The sequence below is a fragment of the Corvus cornix genome, chromosome 5, assembly GCF_000738735.6.
Source record: "Corvus cornix cornix isolate S_Up_H32 chromosome 5, ASM73873v5, whole genome shotgun sequence".
Taxonomy (NCBI): Eukaryota; Metazoa; Chordata; class Aves; order Passeriformes; family Corvidae; genus Corvus; species Corvus cornix.
Window position 1 is genome coordinate 38,938,832 of NC_046335.1, and position 15,371 is coordinate 38,954,202.

Genomic DNA, 15,371 nt, shown 5'->3' on the forward strand with positions numbered 1-15,371 from the left:
GGCTTGATGATCCTTGCAGGTCCCTTCCAACTCAGGATATTCTATGATTCTGTGCTGGGCAGTTGGCATGGCAAGCCCTGCTCCTAGCATGTCCTTCAAGCAGTGACAGTGACCTTGTGTATCCTGAACTGCTGCCCACTGGGGCGGGTGGATCCCTTGTGGTGGGGTACCTGCCATTCCTCGAACAGGGCCCTGCTCTCCTCCCCCCAGGGAGTGTTTGCTAACCCTGAAGGAGCTCGAGCTAAAGCCTGAAAGGAGCCTGCAGCACAAAAAAATCAACACCCCCCTCAGCACTGCTGCTTGGGCAGAGCTGCTCCAGCCTTTTGGCTCATGATGCCCTCAGCTTGTCTGGAGACCAGAGCTGGACAAATAATTAATTGCTTGATTTAGTGCCCAAAATGAAAAGCTGGAGGGGAAAAAAACTCAACACAGACAAATTTGAGAGACTCTTTATCTTTTCTTTTAAATGTAATGCAGCTCAATTACAAACAAAACAATGCAAAATGAGACTTTTTTGCTTGGAAAACAGAGCATTTTGTTCTTGTCCAAAACTTGTAGTGAAGGAGCAAATAGGTCTGAGCTGTCTGGAAACTGCAGTTTTCAATCAATAACTATTCAGCCAAAAACACTTACCCAGTTCTGCTGGTAACAGTGCACAGCAGGCACCTGACAGCCTGGCTCACGGCCATGCCCCTGGCATGTCCCCAGAGGTGGATGGTGTCGTACCTCTTGTGAGCTTTTCCAGGTAGAGTGCCAATCTGGGGTTGTTGGAGTCCCTTTCTCTCCTTTTTTGCTGTAATTAACCTAATTAATTTTGCCTGAGGTGATGCAGACTCAACAAGCATGTGTAGGGGATAGGTTTGGCCTGTTGTGCTGGGATATGGTCTCTTGTCCCACCAGAGAGCATCTCCTGGTGCAGGATGTTCAAGAGCATTTAAGGGGAGCAGAGGGATTTGGGACACGGGGTTAGTCCCTACCCATGGGCACAGCTAGCTGGAAATTTGGGGTGCCAGTACTGCACAGGATGAAATTCCCACCCCTTGCTGTATTGGCATGATGCCTGCTGGGTGTTTCAGCTGTGCTGATGGCAGAGCTGGAACTGGTGGAGGGCTTGCTGCAGGCTGATTTGGATAAAAGCTGGAGTTCCCGGCTGCTGACCCTGCTCAGCTCTGACCCCAGGAACTGCTGCAAACCCACAGCAGTGAAAGTGTCAGGAAATGGCAGGGGTGAATAGGTATTGATGCCCATAGCACATCCGGAGACCAGGACATGGTGAACCTAATGGATTCAGAGCTGGCCATTAGCTGCAGCACAGACATCAGCAGAAATGCAGATAGGAGAAACCTAATCCCATCAGAGAGGAAGGGAGCTGGAGATCAGCCCCAATGCTGCTTCTGTTTCAAGAGGCAGTTGGGGCCCTCCTGCACAGTGCCCAGGCCTGGTCCCTCCTGTGCCAAGCCGTGCTGGCCAGGGAGGCATGTGGATGAGATTTGATTCAGGACTTCGTAGCCTCTGTGTCTGTCCTCAGTTAGGCTTGTGCCTCACCAGGCCCAGAAAAAGGCCAGTCAGTGTTGATATTTCACCTGCTGAGTATCCTCTTAGCATCAAACAACTTGTAGTCCAGGGAGGTAAAGATGGAAGCAGTGTGTTAAACACTTACCTCCTCTGTGAGTTTCTCAGGGGTCTCAGCAGCACATTGTCAAGGTCTCATGTCAGGAGGAGGCACTGGGGTCACCTCCAGGTGCCAGGTTGGAGCAGCACTGGTTCCCCCACCAGGCTGTGCAGGAAATGGGCTCAAGTGGGGAGCCCATGACTGCCATGGACATGCAGGGTGCTCCCTTGCCTCAAGCCTGGCACTGTGGTCACAGGGCTAGCTGAATGCTGGGGGAAGGTGGACTTCTCCAGAGCCATGTCCACCCAAAGGGTTGGACAGCCTTTGGGTGAAGGGCTTTCTGCTGGCAGGGAGTGGTTTGGCCCTGAAAAGTGATCTTTAATTCTAGCCCAGACTGAGATCCAGCTGGTAGTGTTGGCACATCTGGGTGGGTGTCCTGAGCAGTGTGTCCAGTGTGCTGCAGCTTGACACACGCAAGCCTTCAGGGTCCATCCTGCTCTTTTCTTACTGCAGTGAGAGACAAATGCAGCACATGCAGAGGAGTGCAAACCAGCACTCTGGAACCTTCCAGCTTCTTCTTGGGCTTAAGAGGGGTGAGAGCACTTGGGGGCTGTGTTGCTATCTGGGTGGGCGCCCTTTACTTTGCCTGAGAGTTGTGGCAAAATGCAGCTGCCCAGCTTGTAAGCACTGCAGGATGTCTGGTAGGCTTAAGCCTCCTATGCCACACCTGCACACTCTGCCGTGGCACTGGTCTCTCCACGTGTGCCCCGCATGCCCTCCATTCATGGACAGCTGAACCCAGTGCCTGGTTGCGGGCAGGGAGACTGGCTCTGCAAAAGCAGACTGGGCCTAGTAGGGCCTTGCGATCAGAGTCCCTGCCAAGAGGAGCTGCTCCCCTGATATATTCCTGGGTTTCTGACATGGAGAGGTAAGCAGCAAGGCGTTCCTGTGTCAGACCCAGCCTGAGCTTGCTGGTTTCCTGTGGGAACAAGGAAACAGTCTTGGTGACAAGAGTCCCTGCTTCGGCCAAGTTTGGAGCTTCAACACCCTTCAGAGACTTTTAGTTCCTCTTCCCCAAGTGCTATGGTCTCACCAGAGCAGGAGAAGATGGCTTTTCAGTGTGATCTCTGCAGAATAAAAAACTGAACTCGGAGTGGCAGAATTGTGTATGTGGTAATCTTACGGGCCTGGGGAGAGCTTGATGTTTGAGAATGAGCTGTAACTGAGGCACAGCTGCCTGTTCTCCCAGGAGGATCCTTTCCAGGATTTTCTCAGCAGCTTGGTGGTGTCTGGGGGCAGTGGGGAGACGAGGATGCTTCCTTCTTTTACAGCCTATGTTGGTATCCAACTCGGGTGCTGCTGGATCCCACCTCTAGAACATGGTGGCTGTTTGGCACACTTTGCTCTTTTCAGGGAAATACAAAGGTGAAATTCTCACTTAAGGTTTGCTTATCACAAGACTGGGAAGGGAGGGACAGCATGGTAATCCGGAGCATGGGGTTTTAATCCTGCTCTCCTGGCCAAATTCCATTCCGCCTCTGTAAATTCCTGCAACTATCCTGCTCTGCACTGCCTGTGTGGTATCTGCTGGCTGGCACAGCCCCCCTCAAGTGGCAGCATTTCAGGCATGGGGAGCGGGACAGGGAGGTGACCCTGAATCATAAGGCACTTTGTCAGATGGGTGCTGCAGTACAACTTTAAAGGTGATCTGCTGAATGAGGAACCAGCCTGTCCCCTCCCATCTCTTTGTAAGAGCAAAAGTGATTGTCCCCAGTTGCCTCTCTTCAAAGTGTGGTGCCTTTCCCGAGTTGTCAGTCTGGCTGTGCAGCTCTTGTTGCAGCTTTTGGGCCCTTTCTCACCTCCTGCAAACCTGGGAAGTTGTTGTGTTGGGCTTCTACTGAGGCAGTCTAAGCAGGTCAGCTAAAGTCACTGTTCCAAAAATGACACCTGGGAGAAGAATTTGCAGTTTCTGTCACCTACAGCTAGGTAAGAGAACAGGCACCATAGCTCCATGAAATCACTCCTCTCCTGGCTGCCCCGCAGCTCTTTACTGGGACCAGCCAGGCTACCTCTTCACTTGTAATGCCTGAGGGGGAGGCAGTAGAGGGGGCAGCAAACCTGGGGCTGTCCCTGTGCCCCTACAGGCCTCTGGCTTGGGCCCCACAGACAGTGTAATTGTGCCTCAGCATCCCTCTGCAGGTGCACATTAGCTCTAGAAGATACAACAGGCTAAGACACCCACCCTGCCATGGGCCTTGCTGCCACATGTGATGTTGTAGAAAAACAGAGCTGCTCCCCTCTGTGCTTGCAGGGCTGGAGGAAACACGGTAATGTGATGGCAAAATTTCCACTGCCAGCTCTCCCTAAACATTAACTGCTCACCTGACTATTACTGAGCCGTAGAGAGCGAAGGCTATTCAGGCTGAGCGATGGGGCCTACAAAAAAAGGGGATTTCCTGCAAAAAGAGTGGATTTTGGAGGAGTGGAGTGCCAGTACATGGGCAGCTCTCAGGGGGGAGCCTGGGGCAAGCAAAGTTGCTGGACTTTCCCAGGAATGAAGGTTGCTTGTGCATGGAAGGGTGGCTGGCAGGCAGCCAGCTTTGGGCTCCTGCCCACGCCTCAGAGGTTGGTGTGAGCATGCACTGCTGTTTGTGCAGCTGCCCAGCTCTGCTGGCATGACATTCCCTGTCCCCTGGCCGTTGCCCTGTTGTCACTGGAGGCAGGGTGTCCCAGGCATGAGACAAGACCTGGGTCCTGCCTGCCCCTTCCCTGGTATCTGCTGTCAGCTTCTTCCAGCGAGAGAGGTGCCTTTTTCTGTCCCAGTGGCCATGTCCCCTGAGCCCTGCTGAAGCAGGAGCTGCTTGCTCCTGGGAAGAATGTGGGGGAGGGAGGATAACCTGCTGTGAACAGCACTTCTGCCCCGCACCCGCGCTGGGGTTGGAAGCCGGCAATATTGGGAAACCTCTCGTCTTACTGCTGGCTGCGCTTGTCTGGTGAGCAAGGAGACTGAGGAGGGAGGGCGGAGAGGCCCAGGGCCATGACTGCAGGGCTGGGAAGAGCCGGGAGGCTTGCGTGCTGTGCCACGGCCGCTGGTACTCACTGTGCCCCTTGCCCAGCAGCTGCTTCCAGCCTTGCCCTCTGCTTGCTGTGCCTCTAATGTTTCACAGAGGAGGAGAGGCTGTGTAGCTGCCTTCTGGCTTGCCATCTTCCCTCCACCCCCATAAACATCCTAAAAATGCCCCTGCCGTGCCTGTGCTCCCCAGCAGCCTACCTGCTCCTGCCCTGGCTGGAGAGGGGCCTGGCTGAGTCTCAATGCACTCGGTCTGGTGCTGGGAGCAAACAAGGTATGGGGGCCAGGAAAAGCGTGTGGAGAGGCTGTGGAGGTCCGCTGGAGCCAGGAGGAGGTTTCCTCTCCTGAAGCAGTGCTGTTGGCGGTGGGCTGCAGGAGGCCTGGACTGCTCCCAAAGCATGGGTAAGCCCTGCGTGGCCATGCCTCAGCTGGAGCACATGATGGATACCTCGGGGCAGAGGGAGGACGGTTCCGAGAGCGGAGCATGGGCCCCGGGCGGGCTGGGGGAGCAAAGGGAAAGGCTCCTGCCCCGGGGAGCCGCTGGCTCAGAGGAGCAGCAGGACAGCGCGGGCGTTTCCTCTCGCTGCCGGGGCAGGGCTGGCCCAGAAGGGCGCTGCTGAGGAGCCGCTGCCTGTTGCACCGGCGGCTCTGCAAGGGCAAGCAGGAGCTGCCCGAGCGGGAGGTAAGCGTGCCTCCCAGGGCAGCGATCTGCGTGCGGCTGTGGCTGCGCGGGCAGGCCGGGGCCCGCCGCGCCTCGCCCGGGGCTCTGGGGCGGGGGCAATTCACTGCATCGGGAGTGCTGTGCAGGCCGTCTGCATCCCACTCCCTCTGCCTGCTGCCGCTCCTGGCCCCCTCCCGCCACACCAGGTGGTGGGACTCCAGGCGCCCGCGGCATTGAACATCCCCGGCAGGGCTTCTCCTGCTCCAGCCCCGGGCCAGGGCTGCCGCCTTTGCCCAGCCCCGGGGCCGGCGCGGGGGGGAGCAGCAGGTAGAGTCTCTCTTTGCATAGTTAGCATTCCCAGCCCCGGCCTCCTGCTCCTCCTCCCGCCATCCTGCTCACTCCTGGTGCGCTGGGCAGGTCTGGTTGAACACTTCACCCTTTCAGTGAGCCCTGCTCTTCTGGGCCAGAGCAAGGATGAGACAGCAGGGGAACAGTTCTTTCCCTTTCAAATCCGCAGTGGGGCTTGCACTCTGCTCAGCTGAGGAGCAAGTGCTCTGATGGTGGCCAGCATCTCTTCTCTCTGGGTAGCAGCAAGGTCTGCATCCCACCCTCCCCATACCTGCATCCCAGGTTGGCCGTGGAGCCCCTCTTTGCCAGTCACGGGCAGAACAGGTGGGCTCTGCCTCTATCCCAAGGCCCCCAGAGATCTCTCAGTGAGGACAAAGCCTTCTGCACCTGCCCCAATAAAGGAGGAGACAGGAGCTAGGAAGGGGGTAGATAATCCTGATGCTTCCTTTTTTGCAGTAAAGGAGGGATATTGAGGCCTGGGAGTGGGAAGGGAGCTGGAAGGAGGATGGATTCCTCCCAATTTACTTTGGGCAACTCTGCGCCCCTGGCGCTGGGGGCTCTTGAGTAGAAAGCGAATTTAATCTCTTGTTTTGTTTGTTCTTTCTTCCTCTGAAAGGGGGGCCGGCGGGGTGTGCGGGGGGAGCTTGGGTTTGAGAGCGGGGAGGAGGGGGAAAGTGTCAGATCTAGAAGGGAGGAGTAAAGGGAGGACGAGGAACGGCAGCCCCAGGAGGGAGCAGCAGCAGTGGGCTGCCAGCCGGCTTGGGAGGCGCCGGGGAAGGAGGAGGCAAGGGGAGAGGCAGGTAAGGAAATCAGTGCCTGGGGGAAAGGCAAGCAGCCAGGTGAGGAGCATGACAAGGGGTGGCAGGAGGGGTGGGGGTGCTATGAGGTGCGGCATGGATGGATCCTTGGCTGCCTCCGGGAGAGGTTTTGGAAACTGACTTGCTGCTGGTCCCATCCAGTCCTGCAGAATTGCCATCCTAGTATGTTCACATGAAGGCTGGGCACAGAGTACCATTCCTGCAGTGAGGGGCCATGGGGGCAAGTGGGAGCAGGACGGGTGTTGCTGTGTGCCACCACCTTATCTCTCTCCTTCATTTGTGCTAAAGTTGCTTCCCTGCCCCTCATCTTCCCCGAATGCTGGGTGCTGGCTGACGTCCCTGGCCTTTCCTCACCATGCCCCCCTGCCATCCCCCTCTGGCCTGGCCTGGATAGCCCTCCGACTTTGTGTGGACCTCGGCACGTGGGGCTGGAGACAGGCTGGCAGCAGCATGTGGAGACCTTGCTATGTCCAGCATGGCCCGTGGCTGTGGCAGAGAGAAGGGGTGCCTGGGCCTGGTGTGTTCCATGTGTCAGCTCCCCCTTCCCTGCTATGCCTGTGCTTGGCCTGCTCTATAGAGCACAAAGGCAGGTCAGTGCCGGGCCTGGCTTGCAGGGAGCTGTGATGCCAGTGGGACATCTCCACCAGGAAAAGGGGTGCAGCTCTCGGGGGCCATGCCTACTGCCACGGGAGCTCAGCTGTATCTCCAGTGGGCTGGCGTGGCCACGCTCCCGCGTGCTGGCCATACCCCAGCCCTTGTAGAGCCTGGGTATCCCTCACTGCGGGTGGATGGAGCCATCCATCTGCAATTCCTCCAGCGGGCTGGAGCTTGCACCCGGCCCCAGGGGCCGCGGGGAGGGAGGGTCAGAGGCGGCCGTGTGTGTTCTCCCAGGCTCCAGCCCCCGCGGCCCCTTGGGCATCTGCACATCAATGGGCTCCAGCGGGGTGTGTGCAGGGGGAGCAGACCCTAATCCGGCCCATTCAGCCCGACGGCAGCTTTTGTTGAGCCTCCAGATGTTGCTGCGCCGGGGGCGCGGAGCCGCGGGCAGGGGTGCAGAGCGAGGGCAGGCTGCGGCGGGGGCAAGCGTCCCCTTCCCCGTGGGGTCTTTGCCTGCCCGGGCACCTGGCTCCGCGGGATCCCGGGCGGGGAGCACGGCTGGCCGCGTCTTGGGAGCGTCCCGCCGGCGGCGGAGGGATGAGAGCGGGGTAACACGAGTGGCAGAGCCGCGGCGGGGTGAGGAGGCTGCCGCGGCCGCCCGGTGTCCCAGCGCGGCCGGGGAGCGCCGTTCAGCGAAGCGTCTCGGGTTTTCCCACCGAAGTGGGCGGGCGGCGGCGCTTGGTGCGGGAGTTTCCCGAGCCCCCGGCCCTGCGTGGGCTGCGCTCCAGCCCAGGCGGCGGGGGAGACACCGCGCCCCTCCCACGGGCACGCTGCGGGACCCGTCTGGGACTCGCTGCCCGGCTCGGGAGGGCCTCAGCATTATTACCTCTCCCCTCTGTGAGCCCTAGGCCTGTGGGATGCCAGGGAGCAAGGCACAGAGCTGGGGTAAAAACCTCCTGGAGACCTCCTGGAGACCTCCTTCCTATCCCCATCCTCCTTCATGTTTGAGCTCCCCCCCACAGGCTCTGCAGTCCTGGCAGGATGGCGGGACAAGTCTGGGGGACAAATGTTCCATCATGGGCAGGAGTGTGCTGTCTGGAGAGGTAATGGGTGTCTGTTTCGCTACTTCACTTGCCCAGGTACTGTCCTGGAGGGAGCAGATGATGGAGGATGTCCTGCTGGGGGGATGTTGACACACCTGGGGGCAAACTACTGGTGACACCTCTCTCTTTTCCCCTGTCCCTCACAGGCTCTAGGATGCCAGGGCCAGCCGGACTCGGGCTGCCCACCTGATCCTCGTTGCCTGTGTCCTGCACATCATGTTGCGTTCCTGGCGCATGAAGCTGAAGTTGCTGCTCGCCACAGTGACCCTGGCCATTCTCCTCTCCTGGCTCTACCTCTTTGTGGGCAGCCTCGAATGTGAGTGAGTCCTTCTTGTCCTCCTCAGATCAAGGGACAGTCCACAATTGAGGGTGGGCAGCAGGGGATTAGGGGTGGTTGCTCTGGCCATGCAAGTCGCTGCAGGTGTATCTGACTTGAGAACATCTTCAGGGACATCTCTGGAGATCAGGGCAGCAGAGCTGAGATGTTGGCTGGGCACTTGTGAGGTGTGCTGGGACCTCTCAGTTGTGGCTGTGCCCCACTATTGACACCTGGGCTCTCCTGGCCTTGCCATGCCCTTTGCATACCCCATCTCTTCCACAGATGGCCGCTTCCTCCTGCTGCCACCTTGTCTGGGTGAGCAGCCGAGCCGGGATGTGGAGCGGGAGGCGCTGGCCTCGCGGGTGCGCAGGGTGGAGGAGGAGAATCAGCAGCTCCGGCTGCAGCTCGGCCAGGCTCAGGCGGAGGGCAGCGACGGCAGCCCGCAGTGGGGGGCTTCTGCCGAGGACAGAGACCCCCCCGGGGGCGAGAGGAGCAACCGCACGGCCTGCCCCAAGCAGCGGACAGTGCACAAGTGTGAGGTGGGTGGAGGCACTGGCACGGTGGCATCGTGGATAGGCAATGTCGGATGGGAGGCTGGGACCCTGTGGAGCATGGATGTACGTGCAGCTCACCTGGCACTGCTCTCCCTATGCTCTGGCCATGCCGGAGCCTCATCCTGGCTCTTCATGGTGCTCAGGGGGCAGTGGGTGAGGGTATCTTCCTTCTCCAGAGAAGGAGACCAGACAGAAGGAGTGGCAGCAAGACTCCTGCTCCCTGCTTCTTAGTTAGGGAACCCCCACCTCTCTCTGGGCTCCTTCTGCATGGGAAGGGTTGGGTTTTGGAGTCTGACCCTGTAGTGTGGTCCCAGGAAGGAGCTGACAGCCCCCACAAGGAGGGAATGTCCAGTCTCAAGAAGGTGCTGTTTGTCTCTGGGCAGCTCCTTCACGTCGCGATTGTGTGTGCCGGGCACAATGCAAGCCGGGATGTGGTCACCCTGGTGAAATCCATCCTCTTCCACAGGTAATGGGGAGATGTTGTGCCAGAGGCCTGCTGGTTGGGGTTCTCACATGAGCTGCTGCAGGCTGCAGCAGGGCAGTGCTGCAGAAAAGGGGCTCTAGGACCTCTCTCTACCCCTTGTGCCACTGCTTAGAGCGACAGAGGGGAATTTGTTTCCCCCCAGAGGGTTTTTTTTCCATTTGCCCCTTCAGCTGATGTCTGTACCATGGGAGGAATGGGGGACCATGTTCTCTTCATTCTGCTGTGATGCTGAGTGTTGCTGTGCTTGCCCTTGGCAGGAAAAACCCCCTCCACTTTCACTTCATCACGGACTCGGTGGCCCACCAGATCCTCCAGACGCTTTTCCAGTCCTGGATGGTGCCTTCCGTCCACGTCAGCTTCTACAACGCCGATGACTTGAAGGCAGGTGCTTGCCCTCCCTTTGCCCTGTCCCAAGCCAATGCTCAGAGGGTCGAGGGGACAAGTGGATGGAGGGTGATTAACTTTTTCTTGCTGATCCCTGGCTCACCCCCTCCTCTTTCTGGGCTTGTTGCTAGTGCTGCTGAGAGGGGAGCACAAGGCTGTTACTGGAAGGGTGGGGAGGCCCCTTGCAGTAGCACTTCCCTGTGGCAGAGCTGACTGCCCCAATGAGACACTGGCATCCGGGGGGAAGTTCTGGTGGCTGGAAGAAGTGCTCCAGGCTCGGCTGGCTCCACAGCTCTGCATGCCCTTCTGTTGCTTGCCTCCTCTGCACGGGGTGCCAGGACACGCAGCTGTCCTGACCAGGCAGGGGAAGGGCATGGCCAGGCCCAGCCCTGAGGTGTGTTGCCTTGCAGCCAGAGGTGTCATGGATCCCCAACAAGCACTACTCCGGCATCTACGGGCTGATGAAGCTGACACTTACCAAGGCACTACCCTCCAACCTCTCCAAGGTCATTGTCTTGGACACGGACATCACCTTTGCCACTGACATTGCTGAGCTCTGGGCTGTCTTCGGGAAGTTTTCTGGTGAGGACAGGGCGCCCATGGGGCCCTGGCAGGGCCTTGGGTGCTGGGCTCAGGGTGGCAGTGCCTGCCTGCCACAGCACCAGCACAGTGGGTGTCCTTGGGCCCTCTGAACCAGCAGCAAGATGAGCTGCGTCCATGTTCCTGTGTTTCCTCAGAAAAGCAGGTGATTGGGCTGGTGGAGAACCAAAGTGACTGGTACTTAGGCAACCTGTGGAAAAACCACAAACCATGGCCAGCCCTGGGACGTGGCTTCAACACGGGTGAGTGTGGACTGCCAGGGTGGGAGGTGCAGCCTCATGGCACATCCAGCTGAGGTGGCACTTGGCACAGGGAGACTGGGAGAGGCTGAGGTAAAGTAGGAGAGTGGTGGGCACAAGAGGACTGCTACAGCATCCCAGGGTTGTGCGGGTGGGCACAGAGAAGTGACATCTCCCAGGGGCTGAAGACATGCAGGCAGCTGTGCCTCAGCTCTGCAGTGGCTGGGTGCTCTCTCGGTGACCCAGTGCCCTCTCCCCTGGCACTCAGGGGTGATCCTGCTCCTGCTGGACCGCCTGCGTCGCCTGGGCTGGGAGCAGATGTGGCGGCTGACAGCAGAGCGGGAGCTCATGAGCATGCTCTCCACCTCGCTGGCCGATCAGGTAACTGTCCCTCCTCTGGGGCGGGTCGGTCCTTCTGCATTCCCACAGCACTGCTGGCACAGGGGACCTTCTTCGTCCGCCCGTGCACTCACGTTTCTCTCTCCTAGGATATCTTCAATGCAGTGCTCAAGCAGGACCCATCCCTGGTGTACCGGCTTCCCTGCTTCTGGAACGTGCAGCTCTCTGATCACACCCGCTCGGAGCAGTGCTACACTGAGCTCTCGGATCTCAAGGTGGGTGGGGTTGCTGCTTTTGAGACTGGGGAGGGCCTGAAGGACAGTGCAGGCACTGGAGGTGCAGGGGAGTCAGCATGGGGTCTGAGGGCTTGGGGAGCCTGGTGCTGCTGACTTCCCTTTCATGGGGTGACACACTGCTGCCCAGGTGATCCACTGGAACTCGCCCAAGAAGCTGCGGGTGAAGAACAAGCACGTGGAGTTCTTCCGTAACCTCTACCTGACCTTCTTGGAGTATGATGGGAACCTGCTGCGCAGGGAGCTTTTTGGCTGTGCCAGTCTTCCCAGCCCACCCAGGGACCAGGTGAGGCTGACTGCGACTCTGCCCCCAACCCCAGAGCTTTGTGTGGGCAGAGACCTCATGCAACCTCTCCTGGGGCTCCGACTCTCCCTCACCTTCATGGTGTTGCAGTTGCAGCAGACGCTGGAGGAGTTGGATGAGGACGATCCCTGCTATGACTTCCGCCAGCAGCACCTCATGCAGCACCGCATCCACCTGTTCTTCCTGCAGTACGAGTTCCTGGCCCTTCCCAACCCCACCGATGTCACCCTTGTGGCCCAGCTCTCCATGGACAGGTACTTGCTAGTAGGACTGGTGAGAGGTTGGAACCCACCTCTGCTCCTCTGGGCAGGCTCCACAGCTTCGGAGCTACCAGGGAATTTCATTTCATCATTCTCACACCCCAAGCTGGGAGCATCAGTTCTTCCTGCTCCCTCCTGAACCGGGCTTGACTGGCACTCGGCTCCCCAGAGGCGCCCGGTTCTGGGTTTGGCTCAGAAGCTGCTGCGGGGCAGGTCTGCAGCTCAGGCCGTGCCCTGTGCTCCGCAGGTTACAGATGCTGGAGGCCATCTGCAAGCACTGGGCGGGCCCCATCAGCCTGGCGCTGTACATGTCAGACGCCGAGGCGCAGCAGTTCCTGCGCTACGCCCAGGCCTCGGAGGTGCTGAGCGCCCGCCGCAACGTGGCCTACCACATTGTCTACAAGGAGGGGCAGTTCTACCCCATCAACCTGCTGCGCAACGTGGCCTTGGCCAACACGCAGACGCCGTACGTCTTTCTGACAGACATCGACTTCTTGCCTATGTACGGCCTCTACGATTACCTCAGGTAAGGCTTTCTGCAGCCGGCTCTTGCTCAATCCGCTGGGCTCCCCAAGCACCAGAGTTTTCAGGAAATGCCCTGGGCAGCAGCTCTCAATGGGCAGAAACTGTTTCCTTTGTGTTCAACCTTGGGATCCTGCCCTTGCTTTTGTCAGACACTAGCAGATGAGGAAGGGGCTGTGGCTGTGAGGGTTGCCCTGTTCCTCCTGTCCCTGCGTGGTACCACCGCAAATTGTCAAAACCCATTAATACCCATGTGGAGTGGTGGGCAGGCTGGAGGGGATGAGGAAGGAGGCTGTGGCCATGCCTCACAGTCAGTGAGACCTCACACCTTTCCTACTACCATAGGAACTCCATCCAACAGCTGGAGCTGCCCCAGAGGAAGGCAGCTCTCATCGTGCCGGCATTTGAGACCCTGCACTACCGTCTGACCTTTCCCAAATCCAAAGCAGAGCTGCTCTCCATGCTGGACATGGGCTCCCTCTACACTTTCAGGTAGGAACTAGCACTGTCCCACCATCCAAGCAGAAGCCAGCTGTGTACCCTTGTGCCTTCGGGCTGTGCACCCCCGGTCTCAGAGGGGGGTAGCAGACCCCCTGCATCCTCTACTGTCTCGGTCTCTCATTTCCATCTCTCCCCGTAGGTACCACGTGTGGCCAAAAGGCCACGCCCCAACAGACTACGCCAAATGGCGGACGGCCACCGTGCCCTACCGCGTGGCATGGCAGCCCGACTTCGAGCCTTACGTTGTAGTGAGGCGAGACTGCCCCAGGTATGACCAGAGGTTCGTGGGCTTCGGCTGGAATAAAGTCTCTCACATCATGGAGCTGGATGCGCAGGTGGGTGAGGGGCTCCTGGCACCACGGAGGCGCTGGGTGTCGGGGGCTGGTGGCTGGGCAGTGATGTGTTGGTGCCACCACGCCGATGATGGTAAGAGCTGCTGCTCTGTCCCCAGGAGTATGAGCTGTTGGTCCTGCCCAATGCCTTCATGATCCACATGCCCCACGCTCCCAGCTTCGACATCTCCAAGTTTCGCCTGAGTGCAGGGTACCGGGGCTGCCTCCAGACACTGCGGGAGGAGTTCCACCAGGACCTGTCACGGCGATACGGAGCTGCTGCACTCAAATACCTCACTGCCGAGAGAAGCCTGTGATGCCTGGGGACAGTGGGTGCAGGGTACAAGCAGCACACTGGAGAAGGGAGGCTGCAGGGCCTCCCTCCTGCCCCCGCCACAGCCCGGCCCGAGGGAATGGAGTCAGCAGCACAACCTCTGCAGCCCACCCAAGGGATGCCTGTAGATAAGATGGAAGACATCAGCTGCAAGAACAGGCAGTGCCTGCAGGTCAAGCTGCTGCAGCCTTCCTGTGTTGCAGGGGAACCTCCCCATGCCAGGGGCCAGGGTTGGGGTCTCCTCCCTTCCCTCTTTTAGCGGATGTGGATTTCCAGTCTTTTTTAGCTCACCTCACCTTGAGGCCTGGCTCCTCCAGAGACCTGGGAGCTGTACCTTACCCTGTTCTGCCTCTGCTCAATGGTCCCAGGTCCCAGTCCTCCAACACCCCTCCGGGGCTTTGGTGAGTTGGAGATGAAGTTGTAGAGCATCCCTTTACATCCTTTGTGGAGGCAGGCCCAGAGGAAGCCTCCCAGCACCCTGGGAGGAGTGGCCAGGGAGTACTGGGAGTAGTTGGAGCCTTGGGTCAAGCCCAGATCAAGGCTGGCTGGTTAATGGGGGGAAATATTATTACTCCCCATCTGTATGGATGCAGTCTCCCGTGGAGCTGGCCCTGTACAGGTGGTGTAGAAGTCACCCACAGCAGGATGAGCTCCCAGAGCAGGATGGGCTGTCTGCTGTCCCCAGCAGTGAGCTCCCAGGATGGACCTTCCTGGAGCAACCGTGCTGGTGACAGACCCTGTCTTGTGCTGGCATTGCCCCACAGGGCAGGGCTTCCAACCCTTCCCATGGGCAAAACAGCAGCTTCATGGGCCAGCACATGCTGGGAGAAGTTCCCGGCGGGGACCACCCTGCTCCTCTCCAGCTCTTGGCAGCACAGTTGTTGCCATCAACAATCAGGGATGTGGCTGACACTGGACAAGACCATAGCTGAGCACTGTGGCAGGAACCCCATGCTGGGAGCAGCTTGACTGGACACTGTTCTCCCGCTATCGCACACTGGAGCACAGAGGATGCATTGCTTTCCTCACACTATTTAAATTATTTAATACTTTCCTCATAAGAATTCAGTAATTAGGGTGTCTGGGTTTGTTCGTTTTTTTTTAATCTTTTCTTCTTCCCAGATGATTTTGCTGGTGGCCCTGGAGGCTCTCCAGGCCAGTTGCTGCTGCAGCCTCCACTGTTCTCTTCTTAGCTTTGCTCTGGGCTGCAAGAGCCAGCTCTGTGCAGGGTGAGGATTTCCGTCCATGGTGGGAGCGGCTAAGAGGAGCCATAGAAAGCGCGGGGTATGGAAAGGGCACAAGCGCCTCTTGCTTAGTCTCTCTTTTTAATTTAATTTTTAAATTAAAGCTTTTTTATTCTTTTTCACATTCTTGTTAGAACTGCCTGGTTATTAATTTCTTTCTGCTGTGAGCCTGCTCGTGTTCCCTGGAGGGAAGGCAGCAGGAGGAGAGCAACAGAGGAGTAGCCCGAGCCTTGGCTGGGGAGAAGCATCATTGGGCTTGCTCTGCCTGGTGCATTGGGAACCCTTTCCTGTTGGCTGGGCACAGTGGGAGGGTTGGGGAACAGCAGTGGCAGACACAATTAGTGCCGGTGTTACCAAGGGTCAGGCACACAGGTACCCTGAAAGGGCTGGTGAGGTGGGCTTAAGGCTGATGGTTCCCATGCTGCAACAGGACCCAGGCAGCCTGTCCACACA

The 15,371-nt window shown here is 58.6% G+C and overlaps 1 protein-coding gene across 5 annotated transcripts in view; it reads left to right on the plus strand.

The window, feature by feature from the left end:
• LARGE2 (LARGE xylosyl- and glucuronyltransferase 2) overlaps positions 1 to 15,040 on the plus strand; it is a 24,470-nt gene extending 9,430 nt beyond the window's left edge. For 3 of the 5 annotated variants that reach the window (XM_039552360.1, XM_039552357.1, XM_039552358.1), the window contains 14 exons: positions 8,356 to 8,525; positions 8,811 to 9,067; positions 9,466 to 9,548; positions 9,824 to 9,947; positions 10,361 to 10,532; positions 10,688 to 10,792; positions 11,058 to 11,170; positions 11,278 to 11,403; positions 11,552 to 11,707; positions 11,816 to 11,979; positions 12,233 to 12,511; positions 12,853 to 12,999; positions 13,148 to 13,343; positions 13,460 to 15,040. In XM_039552360.1, the coding sequence (XP_039408294.1) occupies positions 8,426 to 8,525; positions 8,811 to 9,067; positions 9,466 to 9,548; positions 9,824 to 9,947; positions 10,361 to 10,532; positions 10,688 to 10,792; positions 11,058 to 11,170; positions 11,278 to 11,403; positions 11,552 to 11,707; positions 11,816 to 11,979; positions 12,233 to 12,511; positions 12,853 to 12,999; positions 13,148 to 13,343; positions 13,460 to 13,657 (2,220 nt within the window). In that variant the 5' untranslated portion in view covers positions 8,356 to 8,425 and the 3' untranslated portion in view covers positions 13,658 to 15,040. Of the gene's footprint in view, positions 1 to 4,508; positions 4,606 to 6,399; positions 6,492 to 8,355; positions 8,526 to 8,810; positions 9,068 to 9,465; positions 9,549 to 9,823; positions 9,948 to 10,360; positions 10,533 to 10,687; positions 10,793 to 11,057; positions 11,171 to 11,277; positions 11,404 to 11,551; positions 11,708 to 11,815; positions 11,980 to 12,232; positions 12,512 to 12,852; positions 13,000 to 13,147; positions 13,344 to 13,459 lie in introns of those variants that run through there. The other 2 variants (XM_039552361.1, XM_039552359.1) reach the window with 2 other exon arrangements.
• The last annotated feature ends 331 nt before the right edge of the window (positions 15,041 to 15,371 follow it).